At 34.1% G+C, this 27,589-nt stretch overlaps 1 protein-coding gene across 1 annotated transcript in view; it reads right to left on the reverse strand.

The window, feature by feature from the left end:
- Positions 1-27,589, reverse strand: part of LOC149375790 (protein unc-80 homolog) — a 350,738-nt gene that overhangs the window by 247,481 nt on the left and 75,668 nt on the right. Inside the window, exon 2 of the mRNA XM_089596538.1 lies at positions 24,371-24,419. Coding sequence (XP_089452664.1) covers positions 24,371-24,419 — 49 coding nt within the window. The remainder of the gene's footprint in view (positions 1-24,370; positions 24,420-27,589) is intronic.

Raw genomic sequence — 27,589 nt, forward strand, 5'->3', positions numbered from 1 at the left:
CGTGACTATAAGACCTATACAGCTAATGGTATGAAAGAAATCCGTGAGATCACTACGATTTCAGAATGGCGTTGGGTCTCAAGTAAATTAAACCCTGCTGACAATGGTACGTGGTTTATTCCTGAAGCGTTGAAAAAAAAAAGTAGATGGCTCGTCCACTGAAAAACTTTCGGTACCACTGTTATCCCCACACGTATACACACTATACCGAACTGCAGTGTATCTATCATCCCTCTATGCGGTATAACAGGTATACCGAATCGGGCTACGTGAGTTCCACAGCGGTACGGTCGCAGCACCACCTACGCAGCTAAGCAGCTGTACTCATGCTCAGGCTAACAATTATTCCGCTACTCGGTAACACGTACTGTATACACACCTGTAGATATAGCTCAGGTGTTTATGTTTACTATTAAGTGCGTTTGTAGGTACATTGTTTTGATCACACCGACATTTTATATAAACAATGATTGGAAGCTGTTAGTGCTCATTTGAAAAGATGAACGACTTTTTTAAAAAGTACCCAAACCACTCTGAGGTCGTTGTGTCAAAATTAAAAGGTGAATTTCGTTCATTCAACAAATAACTTGTCCTAACTTTCAAACAAGTAGCATGCCTCAATGTGTCTATTCAGTAATGTTGATAAAGGTAAGTATACTCAATTGTGAAATATTTTATACAAATAAACGCTTGTTTTGATTACTTTTTGTTTTCACTACTCTGTATGGATAAATTTTTGTAAATGCAAAATTTATCCTTCAATACAGCAATTAATGTAAATCTTTTTTCTCATATTTAAACGTGTTAGTTTACTATTTTTGTACAACTCTTTAATTTTTATTTTTTTACTGTTTTACTAAAATGTTAAGTAGTTTTTTGTTTTTTTTTTTAATTTTTAGTTTTTATACATCAAACATATTTGAGCATAATTACCAAGATAAAACCAACAAAATCAGATACAGCTCAGGGTACTGTCTGACACTCCACACTCGCGCATAACAGTTGTACCATGTTTACAGTTCAGCAGACGAGCCACAGGACCGGTACAGTGGGTATGCCGCTTCGGCGCTCCTCTTACGCCGAAGCTACGGCAGTACAGCAGTGCCACCTGCGAGTTAACAGCGATACCGATAGTTTTTCAGTGTAGGCCCCTCGTTTTTACGAGATCAAAAATCACAATGGCCGAAACAAATACGAACCTTATCCAACAGTGAATAAAGAGAAAATGAGAAAGAAAAAATGAAAGTGATAGCCTTCATTTCATCTCATGATATAAGTATTAAGGAATTTTCACGATTTTCAAGTTGGCAGCGTCTTTTACTTTCAGTTGTCAGAGTATTCCAAGCAGTAAAAATTTTTAAAAAAGAGGGATTTTACTTTTATAGACCTGAAACTAAAAGCAGAGGAATACTGCTTTAGATTTAGCCAATCAAATTTTCTTGCCAGTGAAACGCTGTTAATTGTTTGTATGATTTTTTTTTTTAATAGTCAATTTTTTTTTTTTACAAAATGTTACAGATCAATTTCGCTAAAAATTAGAACAAAAGAGAGTTTTAACAGGTTCTGATGATTCTTATTAATTGACAGCGTTCCACTTTTGACTTGCCAATGTAGAATGACACAGAATCGTTAGAGGATCTATTTAAATAAAGCAAGAGTTATCATGGCAACTATTAACAATAAATTTCAAACTAACAGACAAATTGTGGCCTCCGTCCGTGAGTGAGCAAAGCTCACTTGACTCCGTTCTTTCCAAACTCCTCAATTTGCACAACTGCTAATTCGAGGGAAAGAATAGCACCTGCAGATGAGATCATACCATAACTCTTAAAACTTTTTTTTGTTTTAATTTTTAGCGAGATTGATCTGTTACAAGCTGTTTAACTTTTATTTACTATAAATTTCCTGCGTATCGTAATAAATTATTCATAGATCTCAATCGTAAAGATATCATGAGGAAAGGTTACGTCAATAACAATAAGAACTTTCAATTTAATAAATTTATTTAAAATTTGCAAAAATGTGAAAAAAAGTATGGCTTTTGTAAGAGCCAATTGTTTTACAAAATTATATTACGTATTTTTAGATATTTCATATCCTTATTTTCTTGAAAATGAGCGAACATTGTCAGAATAACAATTACTTTTGATTTTGTAAGAAATACTTCAAGTTTTGCATTAACAACAACTTTGCGAATGTCCTCAGCAAAACCAAAAATCATACTTAAAGGTATTAACACTCCAAAATAAGAATCATCATTATTAATAGATTTTTTCTTTTCAATCTCAATCCGACCAGAATTTCTAAGCATTAAACTCCGACTGAGAGAAAAAGATATCCATGCTATCATTAGAGTTGTTAATCCAACATTTTTACCTTTATCGATTGCTATACTATATCATAATAGCTATATCATCAGGTTGTAATAAATTGATTAGAAATAACTTGATATCTTGAATTTTGCAGCTGCAGGTTGGAAAAATAACCGCTTGATTGCCTACGTAAAATTTATTATTATCTGTACTGATATCGGAAAATGAATTGGAAAATGGAAAATATTGTGCTTTGACAATAGATGATGTTCCTGATAAACTTAATGTCAATTATTCTTCCATGACTGTTTTTCAATGATTAATGTTATCTGAGCAGTAAGACACATTTATATAGGCTGATGGTAGAGTTTTTAACAAGGAAAGCTTAAGCAAAGATGTCCGCAATTAAATACATCAAAATCTTGTCACCTCTAATAACTATACTTGTCATTATTTACACAAAAATATAGCATTACATTGATTAGTGGATCTAGGTCACTAAAACTATCAAAATACGTCACGATATCGTATCCTTTTTACAGACAACCCAGTTAGTACCAGGACCATCCTCATCATTGAGATTGACTATTCCTAATTCGGAAAAACATGGGCCATCAGCTGGCAAATCATTTATCATGAAAACTCCATGGATTTGTGGTATTTTCAAAGTTTTTAAATACTTGATGAGGTCATAGTCTGCGAAAGCTTGGTAAGGCAGTTTCACGTAAGAAATTTTTTTATACTGTTATATTTTGAGCCTTTTTCAGGTTTTAAGTATAGACCTAAGCCATTCTTATATGGTTTTAAAAAGAGCCCCTTTCTAATTAAGAGTGGCCTCCTTTATTAGACCTTTTACTCTTATTTAACGGTTTCGAGTGACTTTAGCATCATTAATAGCCTTGACAACTCTAGTAACACCATTAGTAATAGCATTTAAAGCACTTAAGCCAGCAAACGCGGAAACAAGGTATGATAAAAAGCCACCACTTTTTCGCAGTATAGGCAACACTCGAGGCATTACAATATTTTTCTTGCGACTAAATTTTTTTACAGCCTCCTGCGCTTTTTTTAACGTTAAACTAATAACTTTCGGAGCACAACAACTTGGAACCATAGACTTTGAGGAACTTTGAATCAAACTTTTCAAAGTGATTGTCTACTTTTTTTAAATTTAATTTTTACTCACCTTACTAGAACTTATACTACGAAACGATCCCACGCCAAGTTTATATTTAAACTTCATGGCGTTGGTGATGGTAAGGGCAGCAGCTTTTTTCCAAAACTGGAGTCTTTGTCTTTAAATCTTTGCCATGCCTGTTGAGCGAGAGTTATGTCAGCAGTGTTTCTTGCTGCAATGTTTTCTCGATTCTAAGAGTAGACTACATCGTGTTGTTTACAAGCTTAATCTCATGAGTTGATACCCGGATTCCCGTAAACTAATGTCACGGCCAATTTAGCTTCTGATCCGCAATACTAATATCATGGTATGTGCAGTTCTACAGGCAGTTTTTTCATAAGTGTGCTTATAACTCCTTATCCTTCAGGATAAATGATCATCACTTTTTAAGCGCTTAACCATGAATGAGCTTCAAATTACGAGTAGAGCACTATTTATAGTCATTTCAACTGAGTCAGTATACAGTTAACGTGAGTTTTAGAGAACATAATACTAAACATGGTTTCATCAATTTCAACTAACTAATTAGCAAGATTGGAAATACGATGATGCATGAGCTTGAAAGTATAAAAGCATACTATTTATGCTATGATACTCCAGTTTGAGTTGAGTCAGCATACAGCAAACATAAGCTTCATAGAACAAAATATTAAGCCTCCTGTCGGGAACTCCGACTAAATTGTTAAGCAAGATAAGAAAATAAAACACCATAGTGATCTGCTATCCGATACTGTAAGAACTGTTCTTTGTGGTCCATCAAACTGCGGTAAAACAAACAGCTTACGTGTTTTAATTACTCACCTCAACGGATTGAGATTTAAGAATGTTTGTTTTCACTCAAAGTTTTTAAGTCAGCCAAAGTACAAGTTTCTAGAACATCTGTTGAAGCATATTAATGGTATAAAGTATTTTTTATTTAGTGATCATGAACCAGTCATATTTCCCGATAATTCACTACCCAACTCTCTAATGATATCCGATGACATTGCCTGTGAAAAATAAGATTTGCATTTGCAAAGCATTTGGTTAGGGATAATTTAAATCTCTTAGTAATATTTCGACAAGATAATATGAATTTAAAGCACATTTATAATAATCATGTTGATAGTGACATGATGTTTAATGAATCCAAAAAATCATGTGTAAACTGTTGGGGAGTTAAAAAGCATGGGTTTATTGTAATGGACAAGGAAAGAGATATGGATGATGGTAGATACAGAAGGGGTTTTGAGTCTTTTGATATAAATATTACTCATGGTCATTAAGTGTGTATAAGTCGATTGTTTATCAGCAAGCGGACAACGTGAAAGCTTTTCATAAGGAAAGACACGTATTTTGTCAAGTTGGAAAAGCAAAAAAAGCTACTAGGCGTTAACATTTATTATTAAAGTCAGGCAGGGAAAGCTTTGAAAAAAAGATTGTGGAGACTTTTAAGCCTGTTATAGATCAGCTTGATGAAATCATCTATGACGAAAGAAGCAGAAACACCTACTGCTAAGCTTTGAATCTCCACCTAAAGGGCCTTTTAAGCCTTTTAAGCCAAAAACTAAAAATATTTACACATTTATGTTCCAGTCAGCAAACAGTAACAGTTATAATTAAGATATAACTTCTTTATTGGGTAATATTATCAAAGACAATGATAGCGTTGTTGAAAACAGTGACGATGATTATTCAGCGCATGACATCGATAAAAATAGTCCTATGAATCCATACTTACAAATATTTGATAGAAAGGAGTCAGAACTGGATCGAATTTATGGAATAAGAAAGGAAAAAAACAGACAACATATACTTGGTGATTTGGCTATATATTTCAAAAATAATCAAATTCAAATAACGGATCTAAGATATCCAAGGACTGATGGATTAATGGAGTTTCTTATAAAAAAGCATCCTGATAAAAAGCACATGACACCAGATAATTTAGTTAAATACAAATAAATCTTGGAAACGTCAAGTGTGCGTGAAAGAAAATTTGACAAAAATGAGACGATTTGTATAAACAATAGTAATAAATTCAAGAATGTTATTTTCCCATTGTTTAATTTCACTCAAATTAAATAGAAAGGCGGGTCTATACCTTTATTTAAAATTGCTAGGCTGAACAAGCAAATGGACTACGTTGACTGGGACGATCCTAACGAGCTGGTCAATCAGCTAAGATTACTAGTGGCAGAAAAATCAGCCGGTAATCCTAGTCACACTAATGAAATGAACCCAATCGTTGAGAAGCTTCGTGAAGCTAATATCATATATTGAGCATCGTTATCAATTCTACTTCAGTGTAAAAATGAGCATCAACGTGTTTGGACGTGGATCAGCTAAGTTGAAAGGTGGTAGTCGAGGTCCTCGAGGAATTGGATATAATCTTACCACAGATGGTCAATTTGACTTGAAAAATAGAAGCTTGTGCAATGTTGCACCAGCTGTTCAACCTCACAATGCCGTAAATCTCACTACTTTACAGAAAAAATAAGTTTCGTTTTGGATGAACAAGAGAAAATAAATCTAATATTGAGCACTTTAAGTGATGTATTTTAAGAAACAATACTAAACTTGCAGCGTAAAATAAATACACTTAAGGAGATTGTAGCACATATATCTAGTATAACTCCAGAAGATAGTTATGAGAGATGAGAGCAGACGTGGAAGAGCTTTGTAAACCTGTGAGACGCAACTACCTTCGCCGAAAGTTTGATATTCTAGGCTTGGATGAAACATGGCAGGCTGATCTTGTGGAGATGATACCTTATGCTCATGAAAATAAAGGTTATGAGTATTTGCTTACAGTTATAGATGTATTCTCTTAGTATGCATGGGCTGTGCCCGTAAGGAATAAAACTGGTCAAGATATGACTGCAGCAAATAAAGTCGATATTAACAGAGGGGAGAGGGTTCCAACTAATTTACAAACAGGTCGTTTTACAAGACGAATTCCTCAAGTCTTATTCAAAAGTACAAAATTAATTTGTACTCTACTTGTAGTAATCTCCAAGCATCCATATGTAAACGATTTAATTGTACGCTGAAGTATTCTATGTGAAGAAAATTCAGTTAATAAGGTAGCTCTAAGTGAATTGATATTTTACCTGAGTTATTGGTAAGCTACAATGATAGGAAGCATCAAATAATAGCTATGAAACCTAAAGATGTATCAGCTGCTCATTCAAATAATGTTATTGAAAAGTTTATATTCAACAAAACGTTTGGAAAGAGAAGACCTACATTTATATTAAATGATAAAGTACGAGTGAGCAATATCCAGCAAATATTTAAAAAAGGATATACACCAAGCTGGTATACTGAAATTTCCACAATAGCACAAGTAGCTTCTACTATCTTTCCATCTTATTATTAAAAAAATCAATAACAGATCTATTTTCTGGAGGTTTCTGAAAACAGAAACTCCAGAAAACCGAAAATACAAATACTTATATTGCCGAAAAAATTATAAGTCGTCGAAAAAGTTACGTTCTTGTTAAATGGTTGAGTTTTGACAATATTTACAATAGTTGTATTGATAAAAAAGATTCATCCCGTGTGTTTAAAACTTGATGTAAATATAAAAAATTTGGAGAGAATTGAAATTATTATTATTATTAACTTTGTCAAAAATCAATAAATAAAATACAAAAAATTGTATTAAACTTGATTTTTTGTTTTACACTGAAATTGTTACCTAATTATGGGGAGAATCACGTCAACTGTCCCAGCGCCGCAGTGGACGGCCCACGCGGGCGTCAAACACGACGTTTTCAACTCGTCGTTTTCGGTGTCAAAACTTTGATAAAAAAATTATCTACAAACATGTTCTTACGTATTTTTTCCTAAGCTTTTTAGTGGTGGCATCAGTTTTTTTAAAATTTGCTCCCATAACCTCAAAAAATGCGCTTGTTTGAAAAACCCGTTTTTTCTCCATGATTTTTAACTTTTGGAATTTTTTTGATAGTCTAGATCGAAAGATGAGACATTTTTACGTAGATATCAACAATAAAAAAAAAAAGGTTTTTTGTTTTTATAACGTATTTAAACGACGAACGAGACGATGCATAATAAAAAATAAATGATAAATAATAAATGTTTTGATAAAATTTATTCATATATACAACAATTTTATAATAAAGAAATAAATAATGATTAATATTGATTAAATATTAAAATTCCGTCAGCTTCTAGTGAATCTCGTAATAATCTTCGAAGTTTTCCGAAATTGGGACAATCTAAACATTTTGCTGAAAAACAATTTTCGGAAGGATTGTCGCAAACAATGGCGTTCAAACAGTCCGTGGAATTTTTAAGAGGTGTTGCTGTGGGTTTCGTTAATTCTTCTAAATGAAGTGCATCTAGCATCAGTTTTACGTTTTCATGATGCACGCATACGCAAACGTTATGCGTACTACTACTTCCGGCTAAGATACAGTAAGGAGGTCTGAGCTGTACGCATTTCGTAAGACTCACTTTGACATTTTCATGCTCTTCTTTCAATAAAATGAACAGTTCGTTCAAATTTCTAAGTAATAATTGTTATTGTACATGAACACGTTGACCATTATCCTGTTTCACAGAAACTTAATCTTTTAATCCAGGCATCAAGTGGCTGACATCGTCACGCTCGTAAAAATTTTTTACGCAGACCTCAACATCAGCAGATGAAACTTTTTTTTTTTTTTTATCGGGCCATGAGAGTATGCCACGTTCTGCAACTAAATTTGAAGCTTGCCTAGCTTCTCTATCTGTGCAACCAAATTCTTTCATAAGCTCTCTTCGGTTCCATAATTTCGGGGCAAGGGTGAGCAACGTGATTCTCTCGCTTATCGTTAGATGATGCAAATTTCTCCTTCCGTCGCGGCTCACATCGTCTCGTTCATCGTTTAAATACGTTTTAAAAACGAAAAACACCTTTTTTTTTTATAGTCGATATCTACGTAAAAATGTCTCATCTTTCGATCTAGACTATCAAAAAAACTCCAAAAGTTGAAGATTATGGAGATAAAACGTGTTTTTCAAATAAGTGCATTTTTCAAGGTGATAGGAGCAAATTTTAGAAAAACTGATGCCACCACTGGAAAGCTGAGGAAAAAATACGTAAGAATATGTTTTTAGATAATTTTTTTATTAAAGTTTTGACACCGAAACGACGAGTTGAAAACGTCGTGTTTGATGCCCACGTGGGCCGTCCACCGCGGCGCTGGGACAGTTGACGTGATTCTCCCCTTATGTAAATGAAAGTGTAACTTCGGTTTCCTTTAAAAACATAAATCATTCAATTTTAATCGCATCTCCTTCCACTTTCACCAAATAATTTTGATCTGCCAGTTACGCATGTAAAATCATTTTTTAAAGGAACATTTGAAATTTGTCTTTCAATTCAGCAACAATCTTCATCCCATACTACATACTGACAAAATTATTGAACACTAGTGATTCGATCCAATTTATCAAGATTCATCTGTAACACAAAACAAAATGTTTAAAAGCTTGTGTGATATGAAAAGTATTCATTTGTAGTGTATTAACTGGGCAGCTAAAAGCATTTAAGGAATTATCAATGCATGCATTAATTCAAGAAAAAAAGATACGTCAAATTTTTATCAACCCTTAGATAATTTAGGCTTTAGTTAATTTAGCTTTCTAGCGTTTGTACCAATTGTACAATTTCTTATTAGAATATCTGGTCTTTCATCGTTGATTAACAGATCAATTTTGAAATTTTTTAAAATTTAAATTATGAAATCAAAGCAGTTTTAAATAATGTTCAGACTAACACCTCATCTGGCAATGCAGTTTATTGAAATTTTGAGAGAGCACATGCCTTCTCAGCAAGCTTCCGCTATACCACATCATCTTCAGATATTGACAGTTTTACGATTTTTTGCAGAGGGCTCATTCCAAAAAGGTGCAGCTAGTGATTTAAATCACCCAATGAGTCAATCATCAATGAGTCGATGTATTGAGCGAGTTTTGGATGCAATTCTTGCGGTACAAGGAGAATACATACATTTTCCAAGTACAAGACAAGAAAGAGAAGAAACATCAAACGAGTGAGAGTAAACAATTCTTCGTAAACCGTTGTACAATATGATTAATTTCATTATTATTTAGTTTCAAAAGATTAATAAGAATTCGAAATATCTGAGGCCTCATTGATTGCTTCATTGTAAAGTGTATTCGACCTCGAGAGAACGAGAAAGCTTTTGTGAATCATCGTTATGGCTCATCTGTTATCGTAGAAATAGTAATAATCGTCATAAATTGCTTATATAGTACATTACTCAAGAAATAAATACTACTAATGTCTCAGATCACAGGTATTTGATACCCAAGGTAAGATCGAACGTGATTAGATTGTGATCTGAGGCTTTCTCTGTGTATTCTCATTGGTGTTATACATTTTTTTGCCAATCCTGCACCATGAGTCAAAATTTTCTTCTCACGGAGTAGGAGGAGAATTTCTACTTTCGATGCAGTATAAAATCACCATTGCACGTACTTAAATAATCTTAAACTAATTTAGAGTCATTTCAAAGTTCATTGCATCTAGTAATGCAGAGTGATAGACATAATCATACATAGATATAATTGTATTTTAAAGTTTTTAAAAAATTGAAAAAAGATTTTTTTTACAGACTGTGGATTCTAAGTATGTCGTTTTGAATATTCGAATTTGTCCTGGTCGAAATAATGATAGATTTGTTTGGAATTTCAGTGACATTAAGGAACACCTTGAAAATCTAAGAATTAATAATAATGTTCTCGCTCAAGAAGGTCGATATTACTTACTAGGTAAAGTACAAAACATTATTTTTTTAAAGTTTGGTGTGGTTCGAACCATAAGAGAAATAAAATAGTAACAAATGCTTATATAAAGCTTACTCTGGCAGATAAACTGTAGCAATAGAACCGAAAAATATGTAATTATACTTTACGTACTCTTAAAGGTAGGTTAGTTACCCTCTTATTCCACTAAATTCTGAAGCTACCAGGTTTATTTCCAAGGGTACATAAAGTAGAATTTTGTATTTTGATGTTTTACTAGGAAACTTCGACCCCTGCGGGCTCCGTCAACCAACCCTTAAAATTTTATTAAAATAAACTTGTTTAAATTAAAATCATGTACTCTCAACTCTCACCAATTACATCATGAATAAATGGCATTAAATTATTAGTCTTTTCAAGATCGAATTAAGACACAATAAACTCTCCCTTACATTTTAATACAAGTTCGTCGAAAAAAAAACGCTAAAAAAACTTTTTTAATTTGGTTTCGTAGTATAGGTTCTTATAGAAAGTATTTTAGAAAGTTTGAAGCCACTTCTGAACCACATTAAAGTAATTGTTTTTTTATTTATGTTTTAAAAATAAATGTAATTTTCAATCTCATAATATTTGTAGCTGACAACGGTTATACACCCTCTCCGATCTTATTGACGCCAATCATTAATGTGGCCAAAGGATTACCAGAAGCCAGATATACAAATGAACATACATCGTGTCATTCGAAAGTGAAGCAAACAATTGGAATTTTAACTAACACATGGTTGTGTATAAAAAAAGCTCAAAAATTATATTATGACCCAGTAAAAGTGGCGAGAATCATTACTGCATGCTCCGTATTACATAATTTCTGCCTAATGAATGGGTTTGTAAGCTTCTTCTTCAATCTTAAATAAATTTTTCTTAATCATACAATAATGAGTGATATATTTTTTTTAGAATGAATCCTAATCACGATATTGTAATGATTAATAACCATAATGATGAGCATTTAGAAAAAGATTACAATGCAGGAAACGAAGAACGAAGAAATATCATTAATTGATATTATCAGCAATGAATATTTAATTATAAGTACTTTGTATATTTGTTAACAAAAAGGGCATGGATGGTTTGAAGAGTACTTATATGAAAATGCCGCCATCTACATACGCGCCAATTGATACAATGATAAATGCATCAAAATTGCTTGTATTCTTCTTAGAGTCATGTTAAAATTCCTAATAAATATTCTGATTGATCAACCTTTAACTTATTCAGGTCAACATGCATTAAAATAGAATTATATTTTATTACAAGTTGTTATTTATTTAATTGTACTTAAGATAATAAAAATTGGTATTAAAATACAAACTAACGCTTCATTAAGAACACTATTTAAAGACAGTCCTTAAATTATTCGTAAATCTTTACGTAACACCAACAATTGGTGCGTAAAGATCGAATACGCCCGCGTTATTATAATAACGTAATGCGCAATCGTTAAAAAATATTAAAAATGATTTCTGAGTATGCGCAGAGACGTTATTTTCTGATATTTCGAACGTTACGGCACATTAACGCTTGCGTTAAAAACTCTGAATAAGGCCCCTGTCAGAAATGGCGTAAGAGCTCAAAGCTAAGGCTACGGAGGCTAAGAAATAGCCAAGGATTGCGGGTATAAGCAAAGCCCAACCTTTAAGCGCTTGTTCACAAGAGATAGCGTCCATCCAAAGCGAACAAGCTATCTTTTGAAAGGTGATCGAGGAGCTGCCAAAAAATTAGCTCATCCTCCTAAGATAGCCAGGTTTAATGTAATGGACGAGTACTTGGCAGAAATAGTCGATGAGTTAACGAAGAAGAAAGTCAGAAAACCTGCTATTGACGAAGACATGTTATAGCTGCTGTTGATCTTCTTTACGTCAAGAAGCGTCAGACAGACCTGACTAAATATGCCAATGAGCTAAAGCAGAGCTCCCACTCCTTACACAGTCCCTGTAAACGGGAACGATAATCACTCTCACCTCCTTCGTCCAAAGAAAAGGGATTTCAAAGTTCGGGTTCGTCCTCACCGAGGTGGAACCTGAACGAGGGGTAAGGCTAAAGAGATCCTGGTACCCGGAGAGACCAGTCCCATTTGCAGGAGTCACACCCACGCTGCTATAAGTGCAACCACCTTGGCCACTACGCGCGGGATTGCCCGAATAAGAGGCAGGAAAACGAGAGGAGGCACACATAAATAAGGGTATTACGCCACCCATCTCTACCCAACCATCACAGGTTGCAGTTGCATTGGAGGACGAGTGCCAGTGGTGGCTACAGCTTGAAGTAGCCGGGTACAAGCTGCAAGCGCTTCATGATCCCGGTGCTACCTAGACTGTCATGCAACCAGTTGGGATCCAGATAGCGAACTTCTGCGATAGTCAGCTATGTCCCACGCTAGGAAGCGTGGTGATGGCCGACGGACGACCACCACGCACTTAAGGCCTCATCACTCTACCTTTCGAACTAGGAGGGGTTAAACGGGACGTGTATATCATTGTACTACCCGAGTTAGATGCTGATTGTTACGTCGGTGCTAACTTTATTAACGCTTTTGGGATCGTCCACAATCCTGTCGATAGAGATCTGGTGCTAAAAGGACAAGGGAACAAGGTTCCCTTAGAGATAGCAGAACTGTCAGCAACAGGCTAGGTCCAAATCGATGCCATTGGGCTGAATGAAATCTCATCCAAGCAACAAGAGGAATTGCAGACCCTTCTGGATCACTACGTGGAGCGTGAAGCTTCCTTAGGATGCACTATATGAGTCGAGCACGAGATCGAGGTCACGACCTTACGGCTGATCAAGAAGAAGTGCTACCCTGTATTGGATGAGATCCAGAAGGTCATACTTGTCCAAGTAAGTGAGATGTTTGAAAGTGGCGTGATCGAACCATCTAATAGCGGTTAGGCAAGTCCCGTACTCATGATACGTAAAAAGGATGGTAAGTATCGGTTTTGCGTTGACTACTGGAACGTAAATGCTGTGACAGCACCCGACGTGTATCCATTATCACATACGGACACCATCCTGCGTAAGCTAAGAAAAGCGCTTTTTATTTCTACCTTTGATCTCAGCAGCACGTATCACCAGATACCGCTTGCCAAGGAGACTAAGCCAGTAATAGCATTTACAGTGCCAGACAAGGAACTCTTTCAGTTCCAACGGTTGCCATTGGGCCTGAGTAATGCGCCAGCTACGTTGCAGTGGCTAATTGATCGCATTATTGGGCCGGAATTCACTGTTAGTAATTTCACACTTGTCTAAATATAATACCAATTTTCCAAGGAGGAGGGCATGAATCAAAACAAATCGATAAATCGGAAACTGATGTCACTGCCTTTTATGTGCTTCGTGAATAAAATGTACGTCTCCTTGTTCTCCTTGTGTGAGTCGTAGCCGGTGAGATTGTGGAATATCACTGGAATGAATCTTGAATTCTGATAATTGATGTTACATTTTTTGTGTGCAGGACGTCTAAATTTTTAAGCCTTATGACAATAATCCCGCACTTTCTTCTCATTTTTCCTAAATGAACCAACAAATATGACAACCTTTAGCTTGTCTGAACTCACTCTCTTCTGCCGGAATCAGGATCATTGGCTTTGGATTCTCATATAGTTCTTGCAGGTTACTTGCAATGGTTTTCAGCTCTTGAATGAACTATTGTGCTTGTGTTTTGCCATTATTTTCTCTTCAATAACTTGCATAGTGTAATTGACTATCATCGAAACTGCATTTCACGTAATACCTTATACTGTAGGCTTGATGCATCTGAAATGCACGAACATCATTCTCCACAGGCTCAAGGAAATACTCAAAGTCTGCATGGATGACGTAAGGAACTTTTTCAGCGGAATTAAAGTTATTTAACTCAGGAATGTTGCTTCCTACTGTTGGTAGATTTATCTGGCAGTTGTTCACACTAGTACAATCAAGTTCATGCTTACGGAGCTAATCTTCACTATAAAAAAAAGGTAAACATCTGTCACAAACCCAGCATTTCCACTTTTTCTTAGATATCTGATGTGCTACCAGCCTGGAACAGTTTTTAACCCGTACATCGTGGATTTTTCGTTCTAGTATGTCTTTATCCTCTTCTTTATTGTCTTTATCGTTGTAAGAATTTTCTACGAGAAGCAGACTTACATGATTGTCTTTTTTTGCAGTGGTAATGGTCATGGTAAAATCGAATGTTTATTACCACATTTTCTTAAAATGTACTTATTTACAGAAACAGGATTTTGTTTCTCAAACTTGCTGACTTGCTTCAATAAAACTGGGGACTTAATTCTATTAAGGTTCAGCTCATTTTCATATAGTTCATAATGATTCAATTTATATGAATGACCAGTTGCTGGGTGTAAGGCAGATAGTACTGCCCATATAAAACACTCAGGGAATGGCTTCTTATCTCAAAAGGTATAGTAAATAATGTACTTTACTTTGATGATGATGATGATTTGTAAAATAAATATGATAGAAGTTTATAATAAAATTGAAAAAAGAGAAAAAGATCACAGAAAAATAAAGCATATGGTTGCTCTCCACTGGTAAGGGTGGGGTGGGGCTCCTAGCACTTTTTTTTTTTTACAGAATCGTTACAGTATGAATACTATCTAAGGGTTGCTTAAACTATTGACGTTAAGGGATTGGAACAGAAAAATTAGTTATGAAAAATATTATTAAAAAGTAAGTATTCTATATGAGTAAAGTTTTTTTCTAATTAATCTAACGAATCCCTTTTATGTCTCTGTCACATTTGCAATACTAAAGACATAGAATGTCTAGCTATTAGCAGAATCAATGCTTATTACGAAGCATGTTTTGCACATAATTTATGTATAAAACGTTTTTGTACCGTTAAAAATGCTTTTGCTCAAAGGGACAGGCTTCTTACCCCAAGAAACACACTATAAGTAGTCGATGACGATGTGCTTAGTTCTAATGATTTGTAAAATAAATGTATTAAAATGATTGAAATATGAAAAAAATAAAGTAGTAGGACGAGAGAATGGTTGTTCTCTACTGGTGGAGGTGGAAATGAGGCCCTTACTATTATATAATAATACAGACACCTAATGAAATGTATAGAATATTTTAGAAGAGTTATGTTTTAAGGTAGTCAAACGAGTGTGTACCGTTTCATTTACTGTTTTAACAGTCTTTGTTAAACTATGTTATTTTGAACTAAGTAAAGCTCTAGTTTCTTAATAAAATGTTATATGAAAAGTGTGTATAACACACTTCAAACTTAATAAAAGTCATTAATAACGTTTCAATAATTATTTTCTTACATCATTTTATTCACAAGAAATAGATGTTAGCTTACAGTTACATTTTTACAAAATATTTACGTACGCTTCTATAAATAAGTTTTTTGTTTTACTAAAACTGATTTACATTATTAAAATGCAATAAACTCTACTTTAATAATTATTTACATGATTTGTATACAGTTCATGAGATATTATTCAAAAAAATATGATAGAAGCATGCAACTAAAGGAATAGCTAGACATCGAAACATTACTTAAAAATATAAAGCATATTCAATTATAAAAAAAAAATAAGAGTAAAAATTGCAAAAAATCATGATTCTTGTTTTTTGTTCTTAGTAGTTGTTACTATTCTTGAATAAAAGCGTTTATAAATTTATGGATCTGATACCAGTCCCTCAATCATAATTATCTTTTTAGGAATTGACGCAGGAACAGCTTCTTAAGGAGCTGACACAGAAACAGTCTTTTTTTTAACCTGAAAAGTAAATAACTAATGTCATAACAATTTTACTACTAAAATGGATCTATTGTAATAGTGAAAACTCACATTTATAATTTGTTGAAAGGGTCAACGTTTCTTCTGTGATGCAGCATTATTCTCTTGTTCTGTTATACATCTTTTTGTTTTATTTGATACTCTTTGTGGTATGGGTATGGGTTAAGCCTGTTTTTAATGCTGTACTATAAATTTATATAAGATATGAATGAATTGATGCATGTTTGAAATTAATTAAAAAAAAAAAAAACTTACCTCATTATAAAATGACAGTAGTTTTAAGTTTATAGAGCAAGCTTTATCCTGATTTAATTCTGTCTGGTGCTGCTCTAGTATAAGACCCCGTTTTTGTTGCTGATAATACATAAGAAGCTTTAAAATTTAATTTAAAAAAATGTTCGATGACCTTTTTTAAAACTATTATTGAAAATAAATCATTACCTCTTTAAAAAAGAATGGTAGCTTAAGCTCCTTGGAACGTGGATCTCCAAAGTAATGTTCCACCACCAGAAATGGTTAAATTGTATTTGTTGTCAGTGTATTCTATGTGGAAAGTGTTTTACTTTCAATAATACACTTATCTTCTGGCTTCTTAAGCATGAATAGCTGTCTTGAGACATCTTAATTGGTCTTTACTGTCTCTGATGACTTTGCTGTTTTGACTGTTTATTGTGCCACATCTGTTATCTGTTGTAGAAAATTTTCCAATTATTTCTAAAATTTAATATCTTTCTTATATTTCCTATTTCTTTAACATTATGTTTGTAAAAGTTATAAAGAATAGTAAACTGACCTGAAACAGAATGTAATTCTGACCACTAATACCATAATACAGTATTTTAGTATTGGTAGTATTGTTAAGTATACCTTTGTAAAATTTTGTAAGATTAATTGCGTGTAATTAATTGTTAGGTTGTTCTTAAGTTCCAACACAAATGGGAAATTTTTCATTATCTGCACTAACAGATTTTTCAATAGATGTATAGACAGATTTTTCATTAGCTGCACTGACAGATTTTTGAATAGCTATATTCACAAATTTTTCATTATCTGCACTGACAGATTTTTGAATAGCTTGTGACGTGTTGAATTGAAGATACATCCAAACATGTCATAGAGCCTTCATCACCGGTAATAAGTGGCGAGGGTCTCGTAGGTAGCTCTCTCTTCTGCATATGGCTTGCTTGTGAGTGCGAAATTCCGGTATCAGGCTCGGAAGCCATAGCAATAAGAGTAACTATAGAAATCGATTTTACTCCCTTTCCATTCGTCTTATTCCCGTACCTTGAGGATGTGTGTGTGTGCAATGGTAACAGAATGTATCTGTGAACGGCAGCTATCGGTGTGTTGGTGTCCCGGGAGCAAGCATAGTACTGTGTTGGCTGATAGTGTATGTTGGGATGGCATAGTATAAGGTGCACCTGTGCAGCGAGACTGACATTGTGGTAGTAGATGATGACGAAAAGGTGGATAATGAAGATGAAGATGTGTCAGCGAGATGTTCTACGTGACTCATGAGTGCTCTAGGTCCTTACAAACACCACTATCTTCACATAAATACGCACAACAACGATGAAAATACGTACTTCAATACAAGTATACAGCTGTGTGACGGGTACTACGCAAAACACTATGACATTGGTGGTAAAAAAGCCATAAAGGCAAAGCACATCAGCACATATGTCAACTGCAAGCACCAACAGAGGCGACCACTAAAATGGTACGAGGTTGTCACGTGATGCGCACAACAGGACACACGTTTAAACTACTGCACCTTGATTGGTAGGTCCAATCACTTAATGAACCTGCCATAGACTGAGCGCTCCAGTGCATACTCCTCCCATTCTCCGATTTTCTTATTTCCACCATTGTTGCAGTGGGACACCCACACGGGCGGATATGGCAGCCATGGGTGACATGAGCACAGAGTCTGAAGAAGTAGAAAAAGATAGCGTGCTATTGCAGCAACGCAAGTAGATATGCGTGAAATTTCTTTTCCACGGGGGGGATGGAGGACGTGCAATAGCACGAAACTCTGATAAAGGGGAGGTGGCCCCGTACCTGCCTAGCTACGAGGAATGGCTGGCCTCGGAGCGAGTTTACCTACTGTGAACCACGTTTTGTCCTTGGCAACGCATGGCATGGCAGTAAAATTGGCTTCAAAGTATATCGGCCCCTTTCTTGTCGTGAGGGCATAGGGTTACAACACCTACGAGTTCGAATCTGAAGAAGGTACGTGCTCAGGCCCTATTCATGTGGGGCAGTTGAAACTGTACATGAGTAAAACTTCAGCAACGGCGGGAGAAGACCTGTGTACTAACGACTAGGAGTCCAAAGAAGAAGTGATCAATGCTTCTCAACCACTGTTGGAAAGCGACAAATAGGCGAAGCACGACCCGCCTATTGCGAACTTACTTGATCTTAGCAAGGCTGCCGGACCAGCCCAGCCAAAGCTAGGCCGTTTCCAAAAAGCGACTATGGTGTCGAAGTCATCCACTATGGCTAAGGTACCTGCGAGCGATGGTAGAACACGCGACGATGTCCGAGCACGCGACTAAGCGACGTTCGCAGAGCCTCCCTGAATGGCACCTAGGAGGTAGAGTTGGATATCTACGGGATACCGTCTGGTCAGAGGGTGTGACTGTGAGATACCGTCGAGCCATGATCGGTAGGCAGGGACAGGAAAGAAAAAAGAGAAAAGAGGTTAAATTATCTTGGGCTGTTGAGCACACGCTAAGCGGACTTTGTTGTTGTGATTGCGAGAAGCGAGTTTTTAGAGCTTTTACGAGAAAAATGTCTTGCGTGGAACTTCTACTTATGTTTTTTTGTGGACGTTCCTCAACGGCTTTCTTATCACGACGTCCTGGGGTAGTGCTGGTGCTAAAACCCTGTTTCGAGTGAGTTAACCAGTGGGTCAGTGAGACCACAAACGACGAACCACGGCTCTTAGTCCCTGTCAACAGGAACGCCTGTTGACGCGAGCAGGGACTTCTTGACGATGACACACCACACCAAAAGAGTGTCCGTGCAGCAAAGCCTGCATAGCAGCGTAGCTGTAAGTACCTGCCAGCAGGTGTATTATTTGTAAAGGGCAGTGGCCTTCGTTTAGCCCACATAGTCTGCCTGGTTCGCGATTTTGTGCTGCGTGCACGCCGAGCATTCACGCTCAACGAGTGTAGACACTTACACACCCGCGAAAAAGTCATTGTATTTTATATATATTCTCAAATATATTTTTTCGTTTCAAAATACGACTCGCAAGTGTTGATTATTGTTGTGTGCCTAATTTTTATTTTTGTGTTGTGTCAAAGTCGTCACGAGAAGCGACGACCCCTGTAGCCGCAATATCTGTCCCCAGCAGTGTCTCAACGGATGAGATCTGCGCATTCAAATTGCAGGAAGCGTCACCGCAGGTATCCGGGTATCACAGGCCCGGTCGAGAACGAAGTCTTTTCCTCAATAATCCACATCGTGCGCACCCTGTAACAATATATATGTATATTCTACTCCACTTTGCACCCCAACTCCTTTTTGAAACAGTTAAATTATTCGCTATCGAATAAATCATATCGTGGAGAATAGAAGTAGTGGACAGTGGCTTAGAAAGGCTTAAACTAATGAACTTAGTAGAAATGAAATAAAAATTAAGACAATTTTTTTTACATTTTACAACCATTCTGACTCAGCATTGCTGTGTAATTGTCCACCGATATACTATCATCATTGGCAAAGTAAGAAACCTCGTCAGATTTCATTATGACATCAATCACTTACACAATCAAGGGGTGTGTAGTCTATCATTTAGTATGCTATAATTTAATTTAATTTCAAGTTGTTTTTTGGTGTCGTATAAAAATACACATGCCAGTGGTATGATATAGTACTTCACAAACTCATGCTGCCCTCTGGTGAATAATTTTTCAATTCTCCTTCATTGTGGATTACATCTCAACACGAGTTAACCTTTTTTTTTTGCTCGGTAATGGAAGTCAGAGCGTGAACATGTATTTTTGTTAAAATGAAGGTGAGGAAACTTTTTTATTATTTTGCTATAATTCTGGCTAATTTCACTGTATGTAACCGTAGCCTAAAGTTTGCATTTCATAGGGTACTCTTATAAACATTATTACGATGTAAATACTTTTATGTTATCAAGCTACGATTGATTTTGAACTTAAGAGGTATAAACAGATCTATCTAAGCCTTAGGGTAAGTAAAAGTTGTCAACAGAAATTTTATTATGTAGAAGCATATTATTCAAATCATGTAACTGAAATTTCTTAACCTTAAGGTTTGGAAAAAAAGGATTTTTGACTAACAGCTTTGTCTTGGAATCCGATTCTTTATACAGAATCATAAGATAATAAAGTGATATTCATTCAAGTGATAAAGAGTTTCTTAAATTATTATTTAGAAGTGGGGAAGGGGACATAGAAACATTTAACATTTCTAAGTCCCGGATAACAGATGATGTCTGTACCAAAAGATTTGGTAATTACAGTTACTGTTTCAGTCATAACGTAATACTAACGTTATAAGATAAATATCCTTTTTTTTAAGCAATAAGATTTTAAGTCGGTTAGGTAGAGAAACTTAAACTTATTGCAGTATCAATAATGCAACCTATATAGATGTTGACAAATCAGATAATAATATTCATATAAACTTTCCCATATAAATGTTGAACAACATTTGTGAAGGCTTACTACCTCATAAACTTAAATAAAAAATAGGTACAATAGTAATGTTAATTTGGAAATTTAGTATATCAGATGGATTATGTAATGGTAGACGATTGCAAATTACTAAATTGCTAAAGTGTAACGTAGAACGTGGAATGGTTACTTGAGAAGAAACTGGTTATAAGGTTTTTATTTCGAGAATTACATTACATACTACGAATACTTTACCATTACCTTTTATTTTATATAGAAAACCATTCCCATTCGTTGTAGCATTTGCTCTGACTATAAACAAGTCTCAAGGTCAAAGTTTTGATGATGTAGTATTATACTTGAAAGAACCTTTATTTTCTCATGGTCAATTGTACATGGCTTTATCGAGATGCAAAAGTAAAAATGTAATTTTTGTTCGAATCTATAGCAAAAACATGTTAGATATTGAAGATACAGTTTGAAAAGAGATTTTCAACGATTACTAAAAATGTATCTAATAATAACAAAATTTTAAAATATTTGAAAAGTTGCTCTGGCTTTTTCTCGTGGCTCTAATTTTCCAAGTCACTAATCGAAATCACCAGTTTTTTTTTGTCTTTTTGTTTATCCTTTGAGGATCTTCTACTCACATCAGGAAATGCTTCTCCTTCGAAAATTATAATTTCCCTTTGTCTTTTTTTTAAGCAAAGGAGATTGAAACTAAATATCAATGACAATATTTTAAACGAACCAAAATTGTTTATTAGTCAAAATACAACGTACAATTACCAAGAGAATGTATCGAGGAAATTTGAGACGCGTATGCGAATGAAATTAATAAACAGCTAACTGCCACGAAACAACGATTGAAAGCGTTGTTCGAGGAATTTAAACTTTTAATAACAAATAACAAAATACTACCTCAAACAAAGAGGAACATTGAAAGATCTTACTGAATTCACTCTAGTGGGAAAGAGGATTCACTGCTCGATGACGAGTTTGATTAACAAGCTTCCATGATCCAGCGGGGAACGAAAACTGTTGACAAACTGCCGTCTGCGTGGAAAGATCTAGTTTTGTTCGTTCTGTATTCAATGGCCAACTTTTCAACTGAACTACGAGAGCCTGGCTGACACGCGGGAGCTTTCCAACCTTCTTCGAGAGCACACGAAAGCCGACTCTTAACCCAGCGCGAACTCAGCGGAGCGATCGCCAGAGAGCCCCAAAGATTGGGAATTAATAGGGGCGGGGGTCGAGCACACCAATAGAAGCTCAGATGGAGCAGTTTACACTACCTTACTTGTGTGCGCGAGCCCCTTTCACGTTTACCAGCCAGTCTCTAGTATAAGGTAATACAGTTCATGCACCAAGCAGTAAGTCCCCTACAAATATTTACTTATAAGTGAACAAAATTATTGAAATATTTTTATATGTATGAACAAAATGTATCACTTCTTGATTCATCCCATAAATGTATATTATGGTTATTTATTTCACTAATTTCAACATTAATTTAAAACAGAATAGAAATAGACCTAAGTCTTCGTAGTTAGATGAGACTTTATAAGTTGACTTATAAAATGATATTGGTATTATTCACTCATGTACAAAACAACATAGTACACACATACCAATTTTACACATAGTTTGTTGTAAATGCTAAAAAAATAAAAGCTTAGCGCATCAAGAACTTTATACTTACAAATAATTTGAAGTACAAAGAATATAAATTGGTTTCTGGTCGTACTTAGTTGCGTAAATAAAATGGTTAAAAACCATAGGCAAAAATCATTCTAGGTGCTTAACTATGGTTCAATTTGGCTACACCATAACCAACATAGAGAGCTATTGAAGTAAAAACAAAATTTACTCTATCGTAAATATAGATTACGGAAAAGCAGCTACTTCTAAAAGTTCATACAAAAGTTCAACAAAAAAAAAAAGCCATAAATAAATCACTATGCTAAAGTATCAACAGTTAAAACCACAGAGAAATAAACTTGCTAACTGATAATGCACGTGATTACAGCTTTGAGAAGCGTTGCGAAAGGTAGGCGGCAGACATCCTTTCAAAACAGCCTATTTTAAGTTGTTCAAAAAAATCAACTACCAAGGCAGATAAAGCCTAGTGATTTTGCCTAGCCATAACAAGTGCCAATAATGTGATAATGAGCTGCTGATATAGAAAGTACTGCTAGATTCGTAAATAAGTCCCAGATTATTTATAAAAGTTTGCATACATTAATGATTTAATTTTTATTGCGTCTCATACATTAAAATTTTTTTATTTCAAAAAAAGTGAATATTTTTGTTAAGCTACATTCTCTGTCATATAATAATAACCAGTTTTCGATAAAGCAGTATACTCGATGTTTTTCTGAGCCTTTTTTTAGATATATCTTGTAGATATTAAATTGTCAACTGATTGAGAACACGTAGACGTATAGGACACAAGAATATGTGACAATAGAAATGTTGTCAGTGTATAAAAAGTAGTTTTAAAATAATCAGAAAATTAAAATTTAATAAGTGCTATTGGCTTCTTACTAACTAGCTTAGAATTACTTTTGCAATGGATATATGCTTGTTACTCCTTAGAATAATCAATTTATTACACATTCAAATATTCATTAAAATCACACTTTACCGCTTAGTGTTTTAATTCCTATAATAATTGCACTACTTTTTATACATCGCAGTAGCATACTAATATAATTTTAGAAAACAGACATCTACATTCATGTTTTTTCTGCTATCGAATATCCTTGTCCCAACAATAATTTTACTACCATTAAAATTCTTACTGCCGTGGATTATTTGAAATATCATTTTATGAAAAGTATATCATCATTCTTATATTATAAGTTGGATATGTATAATCTTCTATTTAGATACTAAAGTATCCATTGACCACCAGTTTTTATAGAAGAATTCTTCTCTACACCTACTTATTATTTATACTTTTTCTTTTATTTTTATTTTATAACGGCTTCAGTATCTGTCATTGTTTGTTTTTGAATCTTTCGAATAAAAGCTTTTCATACTGCCTTCCTTATTTTGCTTTACATGCCTTTATTTTGCTTCGTACGTTAATTTAGTTATTACATCATATTTTTATATGCGATCATTGAGTCAATTAATTAATGTCAGTCTTCAATTTAGGTTTCTATGGTTTCATGGAAGGTTTTTTTTCTAAATAGCTGTACTGGCGTATAGAGTACAGATCTTTAGATTTTTTTCAGTTTCTTTAAATTATATGTTATTTTCTTTTCTCTGTATACTTTATAAATCATTTTAAAGGTACTTACCACTAGTTTTTTTTCATTATCTTAATGAGTATAGAATAGTTAAAAAATAAACAAAAAATGACGTACAATACGTAAATAATTTTTTAATTTCATACGATATCAAGGATTCAAAGTTACTAATCCAAAAAGAGAAAATTGAGACATTTTGAGAGACAGACAAAATTATGCTTAAAACTTAAAAATACTATACAATACAAGAAATACGAATATAAAAAATATTTGTAATAGATCATAAATATCATAATGCTAATAAGTTAACATAAAAATTTTAATGCCACGACTTATCAGAATAACTGAAACATGTAGAAAACTTTCAAATTCTTAAACCATAGAATAAACATACCACACATGATGCTTCGTGAACTCTGCCAAGCTTTGAACGTATAAAAGGCCTAGAAAATAAATTAAAATTATCATTCAATATCTCGAGTGCAAATTTTTTCTCCTTAAATAGTAAGAAATAAATTTTGTACTTGCATTATGAATTTATGTGTTTACATATGATGGTTAAGCTTAGCCCACCTACCCTCTTTAAACATACCCTTTACCTTGAATATAATAATATAAAACTATAAATAACTATAAGACATAAGTAAAAAGGATAAGAATATAAATTAAAATTGGATTAAAGAGGTTCCTAACGTGTTTAAAAAAAAAAAAGAAAAATTTGTAAGGAGAATTTTGTGGCTGTAGAAATTGGACCCAAATGATGTTGTATTCTGATAACAAAATACTTAAATAAATATCACGTTATTAAGTAGGAGGGTTAAAGCGTGGCTGTAAAAGGATTGGGGGAAATTTCGACGGGAAAAGAGAGCTTATTGTCCACTTCACACAAATACTCACAAAATATGTTACAATGCTTAATTGTATGTATACGTTTTTTAAGTGCACATACATACGCATATGTATGTATAGAAAAATGCATAAAGAAAAATGCATACAGGTCAGTCTGCCAGAATGGCCAATTTGGTGTCATAGTCTTAGTTACTATGTTATGTAAGGAGATACTGATCTGAAAACTTTTTTAAAGTTATCAACAGAGTTTTTCTGTTGAAAATAAATTGTGAATTAAATCTTAAAGTGGTATACCCTTTGTTCTACATGAAAAAAAAGGACCACATTAGCATTACAAGCATACTTTCACTTAAACATTTCTAGTTTTAACAATGCCCTGGATCAAAATGCGCTTTTTTTTATCTAATAAGATCTTAAAACAACATTTGCACATAATTTTTTAATGCACCGTAAGAAAAAAAAAAAAAAAAAAACATCTTAGACCCAGATAGTATTTCAATTGTAGGGCAAAAATATAGAAAATTTAATGTTTTTTATAAAAAATCCTGCTAAACTTTAGATGCTCAGATTTAGACTACTTACACTCTACGAGGGGTACGTGTATTGCTGAAATTTTTTTTTTATTTTTCCATGACAGTATGACAATGCAACAGGCTTGTGAACTTGGGGATTGGTTTTTTCTCCTTAAAACTAAGAGCTTATAACACTAAAGGATGTAACATGCTTTTACGAAGTGTTTAGTTACAAATTTAAAAGATGATAGAATAACAAGCAGCTACTACACAACTGACGCATGTTAGAGGGCAAGTTCAATTATTATTCAGTGCATTACAATAGCAATTTCATGATATATATATATAACTCTGTAATGCTTACAATTTGCGTAAGAGCTTGTCACTCTATCCCACAATGGTACAAAATGCATTGTATTTCCACTAAGTAGTCAGTAAAAACTTGGATAGTGTAGTGTACAATAGTATGTGAATGGTAAATTGATAAAGTGCAAAAGTTTTGTTAAAATTCTATGCAAAATACTGTTAAAAAAAGGATACAAATGTAATGATTAAGTGAGATTTCTATTGACAATGCCATTACCTCAAACATAACAAGACTTTATGATAATTATTTGAAGATAAAATACAGAATTATCTTTTAACGCTCAAATGATTAACAAGAACAAATGTTAAATAAACCACTAACAGCTAAAAATAGTGCTCTCTTTCTAAAAACGATGATTTTCGTGTTCCAGTTGATCACATTATTATATAAGGAGATATCGATTTGAAAACTTTCTTAAGCCATTGAAGTTAGTTTTCTGCTGAAAATAAAATAGAACTTATAGAATTAAAAGTATTGTTCTTGTTAAAGGAACAAAAAAGTGGCTTTATAAGCTCTATGGATTCTTTAATTTCTTCATGGCATAAGATGTTAAGGATATTAACATAAACAGCATATGACACATTTGAAAGAATAAGAAAAATGTATCCTAGAAGAGCATGCATTTAAGTTGCAGGACTGGTAAAAGATGTAATAAGGTAAAAGATTGCTTACACTCTTTAGTTTGAAGGTGCAACTTTATTTTTTATGTGTCAACTGCATCAAAGTATCAGTGATATTTACTTCAAGAGTTTTGAGGGCTACATTATCAAGTAATTTAAAAAAAAAAACATTTTTTAAGTGTTCATAAACATTTTTACAAATATTTCTGTAAATATAGCTCGTAATGTCAATAATCTTAGTTATCTACCCTGTTACGGGCAAGACCAGTTTTTTATCAGACAAGTACGTTTTCAATGTAAATATTTTCATTATCAACTGAAAATTATGAAATACTAAATTCTTCTAGAGGTTGGTACGCAATGTCTGCAAAAAAGCTGAGTCTGACTCGTATATATGTACACACACAAGCGCGCGCGCATGCATATAACATTTTACATTTTTTAGCCATTCCTAAGAACTGTGCATAATAGGCTCTGCAATGCTGTGTTAGTATGCGTACATATCCCTGGTAGCACAGTCTTTGCAATTCTAACGTACTTCTTGCACAAGATTTACATTGACAGCGAAATTGTGTAAGTCTGCATATAGTCTGCTTCTAAGATCTAACGTAATTCTGATGCACAACAGGTGAGCAAGACTCTTGCGTAAGAAGTGCACAAGTCTGACGATCAGTCGAGTGCGTTATTTATCTTGATTTGACGCACTTCTGATTGTGGCAGATTTGCGCAAGATTTGGGTGCAGGCGAGTGCGCAAGACTCTTGCGTAAAAAGTGCGCAAATCTGATGGTTAGTCAAGTGCGTTATCATTTTAACTTGAGGCAGTTCCGCTTGCAGCAAGTGCGTTTTTTGTCTTGACTAAACGCACTTCTGATTGCGGCAGATTTGCACAAAATTTTCGTGCAGGTGAGTACGCAAGTAAGTAAGTAAGTAAGTAAGTAAGTAAGTAACGTTTATAAGATCATGTGGTATAACCACGTTCGGTCTCAAATTTTAATTTACAATCTATTGTATCTGTTTTTTTCGTGCCACTTTATTGTTTCAATCCTTTGGATCCAAATTTTATCAGAAAAAAGTGTAAATACGTTTGTTTTGTTATCTATCGTTGTTTTTCTGACACATTAACAAATCTTGAAATTTAAGTATTGTATACATTTGAAGTAAAAAGAAAAAACCTTTTAAAAGGGTTTAAAATATAAAATAGTGTTGATTCTATATGCAATAAATAAAAATAATTTTAACAGCAAAAACAAACGTTTTTAAAAAC

Source organism: Copidosoma floridanum, unplaced genomic scaffold (assembly GCF_036245765.1).
Source record: "Copidosoma floridanum isolate Cflo_tuat_1 unplaced genomic scaffold, Cflo_Japanese_pri ptg000004l, whole genome shotgun sequence".
Classification (NCBI taxonomy): domain Eukaryota; kingdom Metazoa; phylum Arthropoda; class Insecta; order Hymenoptera; family Encyrtidae; genus Copidosoma; species Copidosoma floridanum.